This window comes from Poecilia reticulata, chromosome 23 (genome assembly GCF_904066995.2).
Source record: "Poecilia reticulata chromosome 23, P_reticulata-male-v2, whole genome shotgun sequence".
Lineage (NCBI taxonomy): Eukaryota > Metazoa > Chordata > Actinopteri > Cyprinodontiformes > Poeciliidae > Poecilia > Poecilia reticulata.
The window spans coordinates 17,582,459-17,602,582 of record NC_088852.1 but is presented as its reverse complement, the minus strand read 5'-3'; the positions used below and the strand labels follow the sequence as shown (position 1 = coordinate 17,602,582).

Genomic DNA, 20,124 nt, shown 5'->3' with positions numbered 1-20,124 from the left:
GGCATGGCGCCGCATGTAGCATGGGATGCCTCATCAATAATGTCTGACTTACTTGCATCACCTTGACTTTCCTTGGCTAAAGTTCAGTGACCCTGTCTTGGCACACTCCAGAACAACCTGTCCAATGTTTCAATCTATCCCAGTGTTGCTCGTTTTTGTGTCTCCAATGCTGGAAAATACCATCTGGTGGCACAGTCCATCCTCGAACTGGAAAGCCAAAACACACTTACAAAGAGTTGAGTTCACACTGTGTGATTACTGGCCGTCTTTGACAATGTTTCGTCTTGAAAGAATCATAAGAAAATCTCTGGTTGTGAGTTTACATTAGTGGTCTGTGGTGAAATCAGCACACCTATTGCAGATTTAGCCTAACAACTGAAGGCAACCTATGACTAACATCAAGTAGTGACAGTTAGTAGCTCAGCTCTTCTGCCTAGCTATAAGCGCTTCCACAGCTGTCTCCTTTTCTTCATCATCTTCTCGCTCTTTTCAGTGTATGATTACCCTAATAGCATGGAACATAACACTCATAGTAACATCCATAAGATGTTGATATGCCTGGTTGTCATTCTGAGTTGGGAATCACAAGATCAAGTTTCCTAACCCAGATCATATGGGTCCTCAAGCTGGACATAAACTGGATAGATTGACTCAACTGGGACCACATCAAACTCAAATGATTCACTTGAAACAGATTCCTGCAAGTTAAGACTCAAATATTTTCCTATTTAGATATCTTATCTCACAAGGACCAAACAAAAGAAAAACTGCATTTATTTTCTGGTAAGTAGTTTTTGGGTTGAGGATAGCTGTGTTCAACAACACATTCATGTTTTAACTTATTCCTTTACTCTGTAGGCTAGCCAATGTCCATCTGTTGGTATACTGACCTTATGTTGGACCTTTTTGATACGATTCTGTTGTGATAACAAATCATACAGTCTGGGTCCCGTTGAAGTCCTGAAGGACTTTTGAAATTGCACAATGTGAACTTATGCCATGCAACCCTGGATTGTACCCGCCTTGGTTGGCATCTAGCACTTCAACTACAGATACCCTCTTGGTCCTTTTCAGAAAAATCAGATACTGGGACAAAGAATCTATATCCCAGCTCAAGGTGTTTTGTAAAAAGGCTAGTGTGACAAAAGCCCACATACTTTAATGTTTCTGTGCTGTTCCTCCAGCTGTGCCCACTTCCATCACAACCTACGAGACGTGTCAGACGTATGAGAGACCCATAGCCTTTACCTCTCGCTCTCGCAGACTTTGGATTCAGTTTAAGTCAAACGAGGGGAACAGTGGCAAAGGCTTCCAAGTTCCATATGTCACCTATGACGGTGAGTTTGTAGCCACTTTAGCATCGTTGGCTTTAACATCATTTGGTTTTCTTTCTACCTCAACTCAGCAGGTAAAGCCTCTATTTGACCTGTTTCGCTTTGATTCTTTCATGTTGCAGAGGATTACCAGCAGCTGATAGAAGACATAGTGCGAGATGGTAGACTTTATGCATCTGAGAACCACCAGGAGATACTCAAGGTACTGAAAAGATGATGCAAAACTCTCCTTGTATTGTCTAACCTTCTATGTGCAGCAGTTTTTATGGTTTATGCCTCTTTTGTTTGACAGGACAAGAAGTTAATAAAAGCCCTGTTTGACGTACTCGCCCACCCCCAGAATTACTTTAAGTACACGAGTGCAGAGTCCAAAGAGATGTTCCCTCGCTCCTTCATCAAGCTGCTGCGGTCCAAAGTGACCAGGTTCCTGCGACCATACAGCTAGACTGAAAATCTTCTTGCACTTTCTTGTTAGACCCTTGTGATCCTGCGTCACTCCAGACCCTCCGACCTACATGTAACACTGAATCCCTGATCATCTTCTGCCCGCATTCAGGATTTCGCCCAATTTGTGGCGAAAAATCCAGATTTTCTGTACCTGTCCTCAATCTCTGTTGTCACATGATGCCTTTCAACGTCTTGAATACAGAACTGTAAACCCCACCCTTTATAGTAACTGTACACTTAAACATCCAAAGTTTGACAAGTATAGGTTTTTGGAGGCCAGTAATTATTGTGTTGTAGAAATTTGCATTAGTATTTAATTTTGTAATATATTTGTTCCTTATATTTCAGCAAAGAGAGTTATAACCCTGAATACACCAATGTAAAAACATCTATAGTTTTAATGAATGCCCTACAGATGGAAAGCACAGTGTTAATGATGCTAAATGTTGTGATAGTGAACTCAATAGCTGATCTTAGTAAGATCATTTTACTATGTCTAAAAGTATCTTTATTCCTCAAATGCTGATAAACATAAACTGTTGATTAATTTATGCGCTTATTTTGAGCTGATAGTGTGATCAAGCTAGCTTGCTAGCTAGATTGCTGGCTAGTTAGTTTAGCTAGCTCGCTAGCTAACTAGCTAAAAATGATTGTCCAATAGAAACAACACTTACAGCAATTTACTCGATATACTAGCCTACATAAGCTGGAGACAAAAGGAAATTGGTGGTCAAGAATTTTGTAAAGAAGGTGTTGATTTACACTAGTATAACTATTATATTATACTTCATCATTTCAAACTGCCATGTCTCAACCACATTGGTGAGAAAGCGTTATTTTAGGGGAAAAAAGATTTGACTAAAGGCAGTTCTTTGCAAAAGTATTCACACCCCCTGCCCTTCATTTTAGTTTGTCAGGATGTTATGTAAAAATCTAAGAGAAGCACATAATTCTGAAGTGCAAGCAAAAGAATCAATGGTCCAAAATGTGTAAAATATAACCTGTAGCATTGTCTGGATCATAAATATGTTTTTATGACCACCTTTAGGTTTCTGCAAATAATGATAGTTTCATCCATTGCAGTCATGCTAGTTGTTTCTTCCATGTCCAGTGTTTATGCTATGGAAGGTGCTCATGGCTAAAGATGTCACATTGAAAGGATGTGCAGTTGTGAAGTCACTGAGAAGGGATAGCTTGGATTTTTGAAATGACATTCTGTGAGAAAAGTAACGGTTTTCCTGGAGTAGACGGATGTCAGATTGCAATGAGTTGGTGGAAAACGAAAGAAAAACATTTACAAATGCTAAATGCTTGCAAGCAAGAGTATGTGTGTCCCTTTAATTCTGCAAAATCAGATCTGTTTGATCAGCGACGGGGAGATGCTGATCATCTCCCTGCACTGAAGCAGTTTACACACATTTAGTTGAGCCATTATGCATGCATTTAAGGCAAAACCTGCTCATATTTACGTATATTTCTCTAATTTGCAACCAGAGCAAACTGTTTGGTACCCTTGAATACTGAAATATCTGCTCTTTTTATTTTTATTAAGGTAAAAACTGGCAAGTTGTATTTACACACAAGCCTTTCTTTCTTATTCTCACATTTATAGTTACAATACATTTGTAGTATATTTGCATGGATTACATATAAAATATTACCATCATCAAATGAATCAATTAAAGGAATGCATAATTCTTTTTTTTTTTTTTTTACTATAACATCTTGATGTGAAAAACACCACTGTGACATTGTTCCTCCAGTCAAATGTTGCTAAAGCTATGTCTTGTCAGGTCACAACCTGGAGTTCTCCTTTAATTGAAATGATAAAATAGTCAACTTTTCCCTTTGATCCATTCTGCATCCATTGTACTTGAGCCTTGAGAGATAACTGCCTGCTAAGATAAAAAGGGATCATTTCTTCAATCACTTTCATGTATTTAGTGCAAACTGCTTTGTGAATCCAGTTAGTCTGTACAAATCGCAGCAAGTAATGGAGACTGTGTTTCTTTGTGAATTCTCTCTTTTCTAGAAGGCTTCCAGCTCTGGAACATCTGTGAGGCAACAACTCAAATTGAAACTATTGATTTAAACATTACAGAAGTCAATACTAAAAGTCTACATTTCCAAAAAGACCATTGTTTGGTTTGTTGCTGTTTAGTAAGCCGGACTACTTCTATCCAAGTACTCTAAAGTTTAAGTAAGTTGTTTCAGACTGATGCTGTATTAGTTTGCTTCATTAGCTGCTATTTATCCGTCTGTTCTACATCCATTTACTCCTGGGAGAGGGGCCCAAGTCTAACTAGCTGAGCTAAATGGTAATCATAGATAAGTGGTTATTACCTACTGAGTCGTACTTGTGCATAGCATCAAATTGTGTCTGTGTTATTTGGATATTACAAAGTGAATTTGCAGATCCCTTTAAATCTTACGGTTAATTCTAATAATTTAAAATCCTTTATATTTGAATTTCTCAATGGATTTTCTCCAAAACACATTTAAACATTTTAGATCTCACATCGGTGCTGAATCAGTACAGTCCTGTGCTCTTCCAGGTGTTGTAGTTTTGGGGTAATTATTAGTCTTGCTAACATATGATCAGCTGATTTGGTGGATTGATGCAGTTTGATCCTATGTAACTTCAGTTCCATAGATTGTTAGACATAACAAAGAAAGTGTGAAAGGGTTAATCTCCACTAATATGGCGTTGCACTCAATGAGACATGAATATTTTTAAAGAGCTTAAACATGCGCTCCATCTGGCTAGCTATTACTCTTACTTAGTTCCTTTTTTTTTTCAAACTCACTGCAATATGACATATTCTTATTACTGTACCTACCATGGGTAAGAATAATAATATTTGCAATACCTTCAAAAAGATCCAAGCTATCCCTTTAAGCATTGTCACAGCCTCTTTGAAATATGTAATTAAGCTTTCATTATACAGTCTGTTTTATTATAGAGTGGTTCTAATAGAATAATATTAATACTGGATTAATAGTAATAACAACAGGCTTCTATTAGCTAACCAATATCAGCTGCTGCTGTGTCCATTAATCTTTATTTTCTTACATTTTCCCCCAACTCCTCAACGTTCGTTTAGTATTAGCAATGCTTTGCTCTGTCTTCTGTTATGTTGTCATGTTGTTACCGAACATTGGGATATGTCTGAACAATGCACAGGCATATCCAGTCATAGAGTCATGATGTGTCATTATGAACTGACCCACAAAGAGAGTGCACAGGTGTATTCATACAGCATTCATTACTTTGCTGGGCTGATGAGCAGATCTATGCGCTTAAAGTACTTAAATGTGACAAATTAATTACACCCCAACAATTCCGCCTTAGCCTGTGCTTCATCCATCTTAGCACATGAACAGATAACACAGATTTGTTTTTTCTTTTTATGAAAAATAAATATATAACAAGAGATAAACTACCTAGAAGCGACAAAGTGTTACTTTAGAGAGAAATGTATGTGACTTAACTAATATTTGGAACATTAATTGCACTTGAATTTTCTACTTTGACATGTTGGGGAGAAAAAAACAGTAATATTTTTTGTGTTAGCTTTTTTGTGTTGTTTTCAAGTGTACCACATATGGTGGTTATAAGTATGATAGCTGTGTTTCCTGTTATGCTAGCTCCCTTGTCTTTAGCACCTGAATGCTTGCTAGCTAACACAGCTTCCACTCAGCCACAGACTATACATTTGTAGGAAAAACTAAATACTTGTTGAAACACCATTAGTTGCAATCGTGATTAGATGTTGTCTTCGGTATTGTTTAATCAATCTGTCGTACCATTGTAGGGGAATTGTGTCATTACAAACATGGTCAATTTTCATAAGCGATTGAGGAAAAAAAATGCTCATCCACACAGTCGGATCCAGCACAACAGAAGACGCTATAGTACCTCTGCCGGGCCAGTGGGTGGTGATGTAACAGTGTCACAGAACGATGCAAAGAACACCAAACAACACCGAACGGCACCATGTTTATTGGTGAAAGAAAGGTGCATTCGGGATACATAGAGAGATAGAGCTACGTCGTCATCGTATCAAATGAGACACAGCTCATATGTACACACTGAAACATGAAACCAGCATTTTTTTATTTTTCCACTCTGGGTATTTATCTGGTCTCCCAAAAAAACAGATCATGTGGTCACACAGCTAAACTCATCTCGTCTGTCTAATTAGCTTAGTCTATCTTAGCTTAGTCTAGCCTAACTATCAGACAGATGACTTTGAATTGGACTCTACGATAGTTTGGGGTACAAAACATGGAAAGATCCTGTGGTCCAGCTGTGTCTCCATGAACGGTAGCATTTCATTTGCTAACTGAGACCCTTGAGTCCCTAGGAAGACTGAAAACGCTCCTAAATGTTTTCCACTTGTGAGTAATCCTTCTCGTGGCTGAATGACGGTCCTTGCCTGCCCTTACAGTCCTCCTTTGATTTACAAGTGGTGGCGGTGGCTTCCCTAAAGTTATTCTGATGCCTTTCCATCACGGCTCCATGTAAACACAGACCGTACGCTCCAGGCTATCTATCTGCCAAAGCTCCTCTGTTAGTAGAAGTTGACGTACTTACTATTGGTCAGTTAAGTGTTTTTGATTGGCAATGGCTGAAAGTTGCTTCCCTTTGAAATACAGAAACATCAAATGTGTACTTAGGTTTTTCCCATGACTGTATGGATACTATGGAAAATGTCTCTTTCCCATTTAGTAAGCTAAATATACTGAAACACGGTCCTATCACTAGATATGTCACTCTTTTGCCATCATTACAGTTTGTGTTGGTAGCAATGACCAGTTTTGTTCTATCTGTGGCTCATTTTAACAGATGTCTCCAAACATCTGATAAAATACCAAGCAGGGATATTCAAAAGAAACAAATAACTCAAAAATTCAAGTTTACACTTTATAATCCAAACAAATCTGTTGAAAGAAAAATATGTTTTAAAAGAAAATGGCGATAGAAATCTGTACACCGGTTGTGTCCAAACCTGTTGACATTGTGGCCAAATATGTCAAGTTGAAAGTAATCAGGGGCCACAAAAATGTTCAACGTTATTTTTATTTTTTATTAAAAGTATAAAAAGGTTTTGCTTCATTTTACCTGAGCTCAACAATAAGCTAAACATGCAATATTTGAATGAATCAAGCAAAGCTGTCTGACTTAGCCAGAAAAGGAATCTGTAAATTATTGTATAGCTGCAAAAACGGTTTCACAGAATTTGCCTGGTCAAAAAACAATAACAGTATACAATATCCCAAAATGTTCAGGTTGATTATCTTCGTCTAATTTTGATAGTGTGTACGTATGCGTGTGTGTGCGTGTGTGTATTTTCAAAACACCTGGTTGATGAAAAAGTAATTCTTTGAGTTGAATCTTGCTTTTTTCTAAAGACTTTAATATATCTGTATATTTTTTGAAAGGCCTCGTGTTGGTGTAAATTGGTGCCTAACATTTTCCCAAACATGTATCTGCATCAACCACCTGGGCTGGTAAACTAAACTCACAGCATTCTTGAATTCTGGTCCAGGGCGTCACTAAATCATCCTGAGGGTCACAAACGAGGAGACGTTGCTGTTTCACAGCCTGAATGACTCGCTGTAATGAATCAATGAAATCTGGTCTATTGACCGAAATAGTTTTGGAAACAAGAAAAAAAATTAGCAGAAAATTGCAAGGTGATGATTACCTTTTAACTCCAAAGTAAATAATACTGTGCGAATGTAATTTAACATTTTTATCATTTTCTACAAACTGACTGGAAAATTGGCAAAAATCAGGGAACTTTACTTCAGGTTCCTCACATTTCTTCATCATTTATATCGGCTGAGGAATTGGATGATGAGGTGCTTTAGCAAAGTGTTAGCTCCAAAATGTTCACACCTATGCAACTAGGCCAGAGGAGTTTTTATTTGTCATATTTTACCATCATTTTATCATATTTTGGTCCCAACAGATTTGCTTGTTTTTCCAGTTAAAGTTCAGAGGTTTATTTCCTCACTAAATTCAGCCATACTGACACTGTCCCGTCTGTAAACATGGCAAACTGAGTGGAAATGCCTCGAGGTTCTTACCTCTCCCACATGGCAATATTAAGAGTCACGCAGTAATCGCCAAAGATCAAATTCTTCAGAACCCTCAGCGCTAACCTCATGAAATCAAACTAGTGCTTTGACAGATTCAGCAGCCTTCCCAGTCCCAGTCCCAGTCCTTTACATGGACCTTTGGGTCGGAGCTTCCGGAGACAATTGTGGCTTGTACTTAATAGGACTGGAAGACAAACGTATCAGGGGTGTAACAATACTAGCATCACTGCTGGGCACATACCATGGTTTCTGGGCTGCGGTTTGGTGTACGCTTGGTAAAAACAGGAAAAAGAAAGAAGCCAAATGTTAGGTTTGTTTTAATTTATTTTAAAGGGGGAATAAAATCCCCCACAAAAACAAACAGCAAAACAAGATGTTTTTTTTTATGTCGAGGTCTGTGAGTCATGTGCACAGAATACAGATGTTGGCTTGTTTTAAATCACAATGTACAATAACAAAATAAACTGAAAAACATACTGTTGCTTATTGATTACATTTATTCAATGTCATCGTTCACAACTTCTTCTGTTCTCTGATTGGCCCGGTTGAAATTCTGCCACAGAAATCCCTCTCTATGGGACAAATCCCAGGCGGAGTCCTGGCAGGAGATGAGAACTGTGCAGGAAGACTATGGCCAGAACAGATCCATAGAAGTAAAATAAACCCAGTTATTGTTTTGAAGAGAGTGCGCTAAATGTTGCTTGTGTCTGATTGAGGCTCTTAGTCATTTTAAATTGTTAATGCAGCTTCAAATCTGCAGTTGGAAAATGAAAAACTTACTTCAGACTGCTTACCGACTACATGAAACACAATTTGTGATATTATCTTTAATATTTTTGTCTTTTTTTTAAAGACAAGAAATAAGATGTCTTTAGTGTTTTTGTGAAGCAGAGTAGGAAAGGCGCTGGAGTTAACATGTGACTCACAGCTTCAGTGAAGAGAAATTATGAATTTTGAAGGAATTTGAATTACATTTAACTGTCCATGCTTTAAAATCTGAAGTTATTGTATTAATCAAAGCTCAACAGGACAGTTCTAATCCCAACACAGATCTAATAAAACACTATCAACGTTTTGCTCTGTTTGTGAAATGACAAAAAGCAGGATTCTACTTTTTCTTTTGGCATTGGGAGGGACGCCAAACGTAGACTTGACTCGTTGACCGTGCGTCACGTCTTGTGAGCTGAATGTATTGTTACACCCCGAGTTCCAACCCTACAAGGAACGTATGCAGTGAATATTTTGGGGGGAATGAAGACAAACACCCCAGTGTGTGTATGCTCTGTTGCTCTCGTTACTCTGGTTACTTTCTCAAAGCCCTGGCCTCCACCCGCTCGTTTCAGTCCAGGTTTCACAACCAAATACCTTGATTGACTGTTTGGCACATACCACCCGACCAGAATTCCTGCATTTGTCCACAAAAAAACCCATTTTAATTAATGATGATCTGAATTCGAGTTCAGAACCCACACACACACGCACAAAGAGGAATGATGGACTTTTAAGACTCTGCCAGTTGTTACTGAGCGTACCAAAGCAAAGCTGATGACTGGAAGGTAGGAAATTAATCTGAAAGCTTGGGCTTTGCAAAACACTTTGTGGTCATGGGAAACTGTTAAAGTTAATCGTCTGAAACATTCAGAACCACAACTATGGTTCCACACGGGAACTGAGTGTGGACTTTCTGGTCTTAGTTTTGGCTTGAAATCCAAAATATGGAATTTTAGCAAAAAAATACAAATATATCTATATACCAAATCCAAAGTCATTTTTCTATCACTGGCTGATAATTTCTCCGTTAGGTAATGTAACTTAGAAATGTAATGTAAGTGCTTGGTATAAGTTCCTGCTCCAGGTCTTGCTAACAAAGCAGCTGCAAACTGATAATCATCTTTCTGTTGTAAGGATGAGCACCGTTTCATGGAAAGTGGTGGAAAAAAATGGGATCAAGAAATGTCCAAAATAACTCAATAAATTGGAGAATGTATCCCACCCTGGATGGGCGTGTGCATGTTGCATGGATGAGAGTCGTGAGGTTATGTGCGGTGTGTGTGTTGACCGGGTGGTGTTTCTGTGAAAAGAGAAAAACAGTCCATGTCTACTTTAGTCCCTTTTTGTATAAGAATAATTTGAACTTTGTGTTAGTTGGTTGTACCCAAAGAGAGAAACTGTAACACAGTGTTGTGGCCGTTGTTTGCTCCGTGAAACTCCAGTACTGAACAAGTCCAATAAACAGTAGCAGAATAAACAGCCAAGATGTTGTCGTGACTTTGTGTGAAATCTTCAGAGCTCCATCTACGGCTGAAAATATGTATGTTTTTTTTTTTTTTTCCACGTCGCCAAATAAAATTTATGATGATTAATATGGAAACATAAAACTGCCAGAGCTGGGAAATAGATTGTTTACCATTACAATGAGATGCAGTGCATTTTTTTTTGTTGTAAACAAATCGGTTTCATATCTTGCTATCGCAAATAATTTTCTCATTTCGATGATATATACATAGCAAAAGAAATACCCTTCAAGTTAAAAACAAATATAGAAAACAAGAAAGGAATTAGTATGTTTTATCAATATTCAAGAATTATTGATTCTAAACAAGCCCCTATGTCTTGCTGAAAAGTTACTTTAGTTAGTTTTGTCTTTTTTCAAGCATAATAAGATATTTGAGTTAGAAATTAGACAAAAATGCTTGGTAAAATTTTGTGTTTTTACAGTGCAAAAATCCATACTGATGACAGATTACAACCCTTTTTTTTAATTGTTCCTCTGACTCTGTTTCTTCTGGACAACTCTCTGACATGTTGGGTGCCAACATTTTACTTTCCTGTTTAAACAAGAACATATTTCTGATAATCACAAGAATGTTTCTCTTTATAAAGAGATACTGCACTGGAATTTATTTCTTAGCTCTGGCTGTTAAATTCTTTCATAGATTTTATTTATTTATTCATTTTTATTTAAAAGCTAATGTTCCTGGGTATTTAATGGCCCCCGATTAACAATGAAAACTGTGAAAAGTTGTGTTTCACATTGTTCTCATAGAACATCCAACAGATAATCTTTGACAAACATTCCACCTTTTGATCAGATCAGTTAGTTGGTTTGGTATGCAAATTTCTATTTCGTCTGAATTTTACTTTCATATCAATTTATTTTCACCACTAAAAACTAGGATAGAAAATATTCTGACCCAAAAAGACTCAGACTGCTTCCTCAGCTGAGGTCCAACTTGTCTGAAGACCAGCCATACCTCCGTTTATTTTTTCATAAGGTAGCTTCTATTATTTCAGAAGAATTTTGCCATTTATATATTCTAAGCAAACATTCATGTGAGTATGCATATTAGACATCTTATTTGTCCTTCAGTGTTTTGCTTGGATTCTTGATTTACTTCTACATCATTCTGTAAAATTTCAATAAACAATAACATCTTATAATGTAACTGAAAAGATATTTCTTAAAATCCCCATAACCATCAAAACTTTGATGATTTACAAATTGCTCAGACGATTCAAGCAGGTTTAAGACAGACTTTTTGCTCATCCCTGACTACACAAAGATCTCACCAGCGATTGAATCGTATCTGACGCTCTGCTTTCTGACCACTCTTCTGTCTCCCCTGCTTTGAAATCCAGATTGTTTGTTTTATGCCAGGAAAGAGGCTCCGGAAAATGTTGGCTGCATTCATCCCTTGAACCAATAAATGTTACACAACCAAAAGTTCAGAAAGACAATGGTTCACAGCTCAAGCAGCTCTGTGTGGTGGCACAACTCCCAGTTTAACAAGCAAGACAAGACACAGATCATTTCCTTTCTCTTCTTGTTTTCTGTTCTTCAATAAAAGTTCAGTTAGTGATTGTGAACTGTTTATGACAGCTTTACAATTATCAGCCAAAAAAGAGATTATGCTAAACTATCAATTTTCAATATGCTGAAGAGGTTAAAAAGCCACCCAGGTCATTGTTTGGTTTTCCAAAATGACCTGGATTTACATCAAACCTGCGGAACTGCGGGTGGTTTGCTGTGCATGACTGCCATCTTGTGGCAGCATACGGTATTCCCATTAATTCGTCAAAATATGTAGGTGTGGATATCCTTAATATGATTCTGTTTGGTGAAGTGCAGCTTCATTATTGATGTCTTTATATATTGTTTTGTTCCCCATACTTTTATTTGTTTTGATTATTTTATTTATTGTTTTATTTCTGTCTCAGTTTGTATACTTTATTGACCGTACTACATTTCTTTAAAAAGAATTTCCGTAAACCGGCAGTGTTATTTACCACATATTGTTACATATTTTGCATCTAAATAAAAATTACTTTTATATATTTTTTTGTCCTTCCTTCCATTCCATTTCCTTTCCGCCAGTCGTCCATATCCCATAATGCATTGCGTTCACTAGTTGGATCATGGACCAAGGCGGTAAGCAAACTGCTAGCCCGAGCCGCTATTAACAAAGTTTGTTTTTTGTCTTTATTTCAACCGTTTTATTTCTCTGTAGTGCATTTTTGGGCTAAAACAAACCACCATTTAAGAAATGGCTTTCCTGAGACGTATCGTTGCCTCTTAGTGCTCTGTTGTAGTTACAGGAAGCTAAAAATGCTTAGAGACATAGTCATGCAAAGTGCATCATTATACTGACGCACAGATAGCGTTCAGACTGACGGCCTATATAGTTTTCTGTTATAATAGACAGCGCGTTGTTTAATCACCACTCCTCACATTGGTGATTTATGTTCACACGATAGTTGGAGTTAAATTGGTTCGTACAGCGTTAGGCCGCTAATGCTACCTGACCAATGTTAGCAAATGCGGCTAATGCTCTACGTTAAGTTAACTCGTCCCCTGCACTATTGTTGAGTCGTGTTATTTGTATTACACAGTAAAATCATTTCGATTTGTCTGTTTTCTGTGGTTATAATGTAACACTATGTGAACCTGTCGGTGTCAGGAATCAATTGGTAACCTATGCGGTAGTTGTTCCAAGCGGCTGGGGTAGTTACATTGATGCCCGATTAAAAACAAGGATAAAGTGCTTTTAAAATGAATGTTGACATAAATAAGATGGACCTAACACAGCTATCAAGCGTATTAATCCACTGTACAATTATTGTACTCTAGTGGTCTTGCATGTTTGTTCTAATTTTAACCATTATTATAAAATTGGTAATCTATTGGTAACATTTTATAGAGTGTTACTATTCGGATACAGTTGTATAATAATAAGTAATATTTTTACACTACCGTTGTAATTTATAAACAAGCTACTTTTATTTTTATATGATCACATAATCCTTAAAGTTCACACCAATTTGAGATTAGAACAAACACAAAGTAGCACATAATTGCAAAGAGGTATAAAAAATAATTACAAATAAACGCCTGTGTTTTATTTTTTACTAAAATGTACTGTTATGTTAGATAACAAAAGCATTCGATTTAAATTCAAAAATACTTCATGGATTCCAATATTTTTTTTGCAACTCGACTACAAAGAATCCTTTTTTATCTAAATTCATATTGGGAGCAGAGTTGATTTCACATAATGTGTGTTAAATCTCTGTAGGTACCAAATATTTCTCTATCTTTCTTTAAACAAAGATAATGTGATTACACAACATTTTAACTGTGGATTGAAAAAACAATTTCCTTTCTAGAAGCTTCTTAGACATTCAGCGCTAATTTATTTTAGTGCTCAGGACACTAAAATGAATTGAAGTCATTATTAAACCTCACTTATGCTGGAAAAAAAGCTGAGTCATCTTCACTCAGGAACAACTTCCACACCAAAGAGTGTTGTCATTGGCGTGAGCTGCAGTGCTAGCTCTGAGTGTTTACTGAAAAAGACAGCAGGTGTCAGGAATGTCTGCCTGCTGTCCTTCAGAAGGCCTGTTGCATTTTGAATGAAGACGTTTTTTCTAGGACTGCATGACATGAGATAAAATTGACATAGTAAGAATATATCAAAAATATTGCCTTGCCAATCAGTTGTGATATTTGCTTATTTTCTTCTATTTCTCCTCATCTTGTATAACCAAAATCTTTTTGTTATTGTTTGAATCTTACAGTTTTGACAGTCATATACCCAGAATCTTGTTTGTACGGTTTTGTTTCTTTCTGTTCATCTTCTTTTCCTTCATCATCAGCAGAAAATGACCTCCCAGGCGGCGACGGCTCGGGGAGTCTGAGTGACCTGGACGTTCGCAGACGGATTCCCATTAAGCTGCTGTCCAAGCCGCCCCTCAGGAGCAAACCTCCGCCCCGCATCCAGAGACCCGGCATCAGGCCCTGTAAACCCGAACCTGGAGAGGACGGTAAGCAGAGCCGGCCCAAGGCATGAGCCAACTCTGCAGCCGCTCGGGGCGCCCTGTAAACCGTTGAGTTTTAACACAGACCACGGGTCGAGAATTGTAACATTTGTTTATTGAGAATGCTATTATGTCTGATTTAATAGTTTCAGCGGAGATGAATGAAAAGATTTCAAATTGTTGTGCATTTAAGTTCAAGATTTGAACGAGTTGGGAAGTTTACTTTGTAAAAGTGCAAAAAATCATCTGCACCGTTTGATTGTTGTCACCATAGATGAATGCAGTTTTTATTGAATTGTTTCTTAGACCAGTCGTCTGTTGGTGAGCCACATGCCATTAGTGACCTGGGGTTATGATTGTGAATGGAAAAGGTTTTATGTGTAATAAAGGTTTCTGCACATTTTTGAGAGGTCTGAAAACATGCAACATTTTAATTCCGTATTTACAATGCCAGGATAAATATGGATGATTGAAAAATCAGATTTTAGAGACTTTATAATCTGTTTCAATGTCTAATGTTGTCTCTTCCTACATTCCTTTCTTCGTTCCATCCTTTGGAAATTTCAGTCTGGAAATGGATGGAAGTTTTGCTTAAAAACCTGAGTAGAAACCCTCTTTGGATAATATTTTCAAACTTATCCTAATCTCACAATATCTGATTATAAAAACTGTGAAGATTGCCTTTAACTGGGCAGAGTTTAGAGATTGGTTTGTTGGCACCAGCTGTTGGCTGAGATGCTACGCTAAAATTTGCTCACTTCTTCTCTGTTTTGATACGACTTTTTGATAATTGGCTCGTAAAATGTTTCTTGCCGTTCTGATTTACCGTATTTTCCGCACTATAAGGCGCACCTAAAAACCTTCAATTTCCTCAAAAGCCGACAGTGCGCCTTATAATCAAGTGTGCCTTATATATGGACCAATATTGAGCCACAACAGGTCTAGCTACTACGGTAAGCAGCCGCCGACTTCATTTTCGCCCGTAGAAGAAGAAGCGCTCTGTGCATGCTGGGCTAGTTGTCAGAACGCTGGTTTGTTAATAAGGTTTGACTGACCTATCGACCAATCAGGTCGTCTGCAGGTCATTTAGCACCACGTTCTCCACAAACATGCTGTGCGTGAACGGAGAAGGGTGACCATCGCCCGGCCCAGTCGCGGAAGGCTCTCCTCGCCGACCGGAGTCGGACTGTTTTGTTGACATTCTTTATGTTAACAAAGTGGCTTTAGATATTCATCCGGGGTGTTTCGACTAAGGTTACCAAGGGACCAGCCCCCATACTATACATTTAAAACCAGGGGAGGGGGGAGAGAGACAGAGACTGCGGCGTCAGTGTGTCGGTTGGTCTGTGTTACCCAGAAAGCAGTCGGGCACAATATCGCAACACCAACACCCTGAGTGAAACAATAACTGGGGCAGCCTACTATATAAAGTACTCGGGGACTACTTTGTTATTACACATCCACATTGTGTAATAATGTCCCTTTGGTCCATAGAATACGGACCAAAGGGACAGGTGGCATCTCTAACTGTAGCGTCTATTCTATGCGCCTTATAATCCGATGCGCCTTATAGTGCGGAAAATACGGTACATTATGTGGACCAAAATTACAACATTTTATTGTGTGGAGACCTTTATAGATGCTGGCCATCTGATTGGATGGCTTGTTGGAGAGTCATGAACAACCTGGTACCTCTTTGAAATACAGAGTGTAGCTGATACTTCAATGATTGTAATGTCAAGACAAATCTATTTATTTATTTGTCTTCTCAGGAATCATTAACTTTTTCTGTCATTGTTTTTGAATGTTGTTCAACTCCATGTGAATATTTATACATCTGCCATGGAATATTTTTGCTCCTGGTCTGCGACTCTAAAGATCTTCCAGTCTGTCAGCCCTGCTTCATACTGTCTCTCTAAAATCTGCCAGATAAATTCAACTTCAAGCAAGAGGAGCGCTTTGACTGTTGCACTAAAGCTGGCGATGTGTTCGGGAGTCAGAGGAGATTTCCACAGCCGCTTTTTTGGGACTATAAGGTGCGTTGCCTGTAGACCAGTTATTGCATTGATCCTGTTGTTTGATACTAAAGCTCATTTTCACATTTTTACTTTGCCAACAGTTGAACTTGATCGGTGAAAGAGATGGAGTCCCGATTCACTTCTGTGACAAATGTGGTCTCCCCATTCAGCTGTACGGACGGATGGTATGCAATATAAAGATGAGAATGGGATCAAAGACTCATTTTGGTTCAGTCGTTTTGTTGAAACGTCAGATTCATCCGTTCGTTATTGTATCTAAGTTATTGTATCAAAGTGATACAGTTCCCACATTTCTGCCTGGGTAAATGGCCTGGGCTCCTTTTCCCTGATTTACTGCAACTTTTTCGAGTCACATGGAGGCAATAAGCTTGCCCCAGTTGCCTTGACAACAGCCCCTAGCTCGGTTGCTTTGATAAGGTATTTCCGATCCAGAACTGTGCAGCATCCGGGGGGGGGTGTAGGTAGAGGAAAGGTTTTAGTTGCTCAACAACTCGCAATGAGCTTAGCATGGTGAGCGGCGTCAATTGAGTAAGGTTTCACCACTGTGCCTCAAAACTGATTGAAAATAAAAAACAGAACTGAGTAAAAACTGGATGCTCCATTCACATGAGGGCGTCCAGGAGAGATCATTCAAATTTGATAATACTTTATTGATCATAAAGGGAAATTAAATGTCATCGAATTCAAAATTCTTCAGTCATTGTACATAGCAATAACAGCTGTGGGCAGGTAACGTCTCCTGCAGCAGTCTGTACTACGGTGCAGTTGAAGAAGCCTCTGACTGAAGAGGATGGTCAGGGTTGTCAGTATTTCAAATATATAAAACCAAAAAACATTAAATAATTCTCTACATCGACTGATATGGAACACTGGTGTAAGTCTTTCAGCCGTATTGTCCAGTCAACTTTTTATTGTTAGACTTGGTAGCAGGAGTCTGAATAGTAAAAACCATTTAAAATCAACCACTCTGGGGTTAATAACAGTTATATTTTTTGAAAGATTGAAATGAATGAGTTGTTTTCAGTTGTGACTCTCCTCTCTAACCTCTCAGATCCCCTGTAAACATGTCTTCTGCTACGACTGCGCTCTGCTGCACGAGAAGAAAGGAGAGAAGATGTGTCCAGGGTGAGGCGCTGTTTCCTGACAGATGAGTCCAGTCCCTGTTCTGAGTTCCCTTGGTCATGTCTGCTGTGTGTGTGTGTGTGTGTGTTCCCAGGCTTAACATGTACAACTGCACAGAGCCGGTGCAGCGCATCGAGCAGTGCCAGCGTGGCTCGCTCTTCATGTGCAGCATCGTGTCGAGTTGTAAACGCACCTACCTGTCCCAGCGCGACCTGCAGGCGCACGTCAACCACCGCCACATGAGGGCCAAGTCGTCTCGCCAGGACCCCGTCCACCTGCCACCGCCCGACGTGCCGGAGCGCTTCCGTGTGCCGCCGCCCCACATCCCCAAGAGCCACGTCCACCTGCCGGCGCCACTGCCGCCCTACAGCCAGCCGCCGCCGCCCAGCCCCCACGACGGCCCTCCGCCGCCATCCCCTCTGGGGCCTGAGACCTTCCGCATCTCCACGGTAACCACCCGCAAACACAGCAACCTCATCACGGTGCCCATCCATGATGATTCGTCATCCCGGGACCCCCACCCCGCAGGGCCCGGCCCCGGCCAGCCCCCCCACCACCATCCCGGGGACTACCCCGGTCAGCCACCTGTGGTGTCGCACTCCCACCACATGATGGCGCCACCGCAGCATAACTTTGGCCCGCCTCCTCCTCCTCCGCCGCCCATCAGCCACCCCATGCAGCATCCTGCCCAGGCCTCTGGGACCCCACACATGGTGTACAACCAGGCCCCCCCACCGCCCATGTCAGCAGCTCCCCCGCCCATAACCCCCCCACCTGGGCACATCATGGGCCAGATCCCCCCCTATATCAACCACCCGCCTCCAGGACCTCCACCGCAGCACAGCGGCCCTCCTGTTAACGCCCCCCCACCACATCACTATAATCCCTCCTCCATGCAGCAGTTCTCTGAGGACCAGGGCACCCTGAGCCCCCCCTTCAGCCAGCCGGGGGGCCTGAGCCCCGGCATGTGGCCCGCCCCCAGAGGACCGCCGCCCCGGATGCAGGGGCCCCCGCCCCAGGGTCAGATGCCAGGGCCACACCACCCAGACCAGAGCCGCTACAGGCCGTACTACCAGTAAGCTGCCAGCTGGTTGCCAGGGTAACAGTCAGTGTCATTTCATTTTCATAGCTAGTGTGAGTGATGTTAGTGAGGCTCCGGGTGACGGGAGGAATCTGTTCCACACGCTGAGCTCAGCTCCACACTGAACAGATTATAGACCCTGACAAAAGATGGACTTCAGTTTTTTAATGACGTTAAAAATCTGTATATATGTCGACTGATGTCACCTACATTAACTGATGTTAAAACAATTCAATAAATTTTCAACAGCAGATGTTTTCTCCCGTTTGTTTGATGGTAATTTAATGAAATCGTCTCCTGTATTAGGTTCATTAGTTTAATATTTAAACATAGTGCTGGGTGATAAATACATTTTATTGATAACTTTTTTTGAAGATTTGATTTTAAGACAATCTGGATTTAGTTTTTCATAATTCAATCATTCAGTTTTCATAGTTGGATGATGTCACCACACCCAGGGCAGCCATCTTGTTTTATAAGCGTGTTTTACAGCTCCACTCATAGAAGGGATGATTGAAATAACAAAGTTTTAGAAAATGTAGAAAATATTTTCATTTGTAATTTCTTTTTAAGAAAAAGTGAAATAAAAAAATTAAACTGGAGATTTTTAATCTAGCCCTATTTTAACACAATTACTCCATGACTAATATGTGATATTTGTGATCTTGTGGCAATCACTCCATTCATGCAGATGAATAAACTGATAGAAATACGTAAAAATATATACACAAAACCCGTCCTACCTTGGCTCACTCCATTTACAGAAACACATTTTACACTTAATAAATTAGGTTCTACTCTGTTATCAAAGAACCAGGGATTACGTTAAGTAACCCAACGTTTCATTTTGCTGGAACAAATTGCAAAAACCAAAACTCAATACGTTCAATATCAACTTTCACTGAGTCAGTAAGATCCATATTATGTGAAAAGTGCACCTGCTTTTAAAAACAGTTGACTTGTGTGTATTCAGCATATTTAGACGATATGAATGATATGAATATGATTGTATTTTTGGATGACTGCACAGTGGAGCAGTTGGTAGAGCTGTTGCCTTGCAGCAAGAAGGTTCTGGGTTCGATTCCCAGCCCCGGTCTTTCTGCATGGAGTTTGCATGTTCTCCCTGTGCATGGTGGGTTTTCTCCAGGTACTCCGCTTTCCTCCCAGAGTACAAAAACATGACTGTCAGGTTAATTGGTTTCTCCAAATGGCCCCTAGGTGTGAGTGTGTGTGTGTGTGTATGGTTGTTTGTCCTGTGTGTCTCTGTGTTGCCCTATGACAGACTGGCGACCTGTCCAGGGTGACCCCACCTCTCGCCCGGAACGTTAGCTGGAGATGGGCACCAGCAACCCTCCTGACCCCACTGAGGGACAAGGGTGTAAGAAAATGGATGGATATATTTTTTGGTTTCGTTCTTCCTGAACAGGTTCTTGTTGAAAATGAAAAATTTTACCTGGGATAGTAAAGGTTAAATAACCCAAAATAATTCACATTTTTCTAGGTATCATTTGACACCTAAAATTCAAACTTTATTGCAGTGAATAATACAAAAAAATACAAATTATTTATAATGACCAGTGAAATACCAAATGTACAGCAGTAACAGCCATTGACTGGAAGTCACCGTGATTCCAGTGAACGTTTCTGAAAAGTCAAACTCCGGCAAAACGCTAAAGAT

At 39.6% G+C, this 20,124-nt stretch overlaps 2 protein-coding genes across 4 annotated transcripts in view; both read left to right on the top strand.

Annotated features, from left to right (window-relative positions):
* Positions 1-10,144, top strand: part of scube1 (signal peptide, CUB domain, EGF-like 1) — a 94,379-nt gene extending 84,235 nt beyond the window's left edge. For both annotated transcript variants that reach the window (XM_008401500.3, XM_008401501.3), the window contains 3 exons: positions 1,185-1,337; positions 1,457-1,536; positions 1,627-10,144. In XM_008401500.3, coding sequence (XP_008399722.2) covers positions 1,185-1,337; positions 1,457-1,536; positions 1,627-1,779 — 386 coding nt within the window. In that variant the 3' untranslated portion in view covers positions 1,780-10,144. The remainder of the gene's footprint in view (positions 1-1,184; positions 1,338-1,456; positions 1,537-1,626) is intronic.
* A 2,055-nt stretch (positions 10,145-12,199) lies between these two features.
* cbll1 (Cbl proto-oncogene-like 1, E3 ubiquitin protein ligase) lies at positions 12,200-18,697 on the top strand. 2 transcript variants are annotated; one of them, XM_008401499.2, is made up of 6 exons: positions 12,200-12,318; positions 14,046-14,210; positions 16,134-16,240; positions 16,324-16,407; positions 17,295-17,368; positions 17,460-18,697. In XM_008401499.2, the coding sequence occupies exons 1-6, from the start codon at positions 12,306-12,308 to the stop codon at positions 18,442-18,444; spliced, it is 1,428 nt and encodes a 475-aa protein (XP_008399721.2). In that variant the 5' UTR covers positions 12,200-12,305; the 3' UTR covers positions 18,445-18,697. The 2 variants fall into 2 exon arrangements, with proteins under 2 accessions (XP_008399721.2, XP_008399720.2); XM_008401498.2 differs by having other exon boundaries at positions 12,235-12,318; positions 14,043-14,210.
* Positions 18,698-20,124: the final 1,427 nt, after the last annotated feature.

Bases quoted from the DNA above. Each gene is read 5' to 3' on its own strand.
- cbll1 (XM_008401498.2), top strand. The intron at 16,408-17,294 runs GTATGCAATATA...CTAACCTCTCAG, and splicing joins TTCAGCTGTACGGACGGATG to ATCCCCTGTAAACATGTCTT. The intron at 17,369-17,459 runs GTGAGGCGCTGT...GTGTGTTCCCAG, and splicing joins GGAGAGAAGATGTGTCCAGG to GCTTAACATGTACAACTGCA.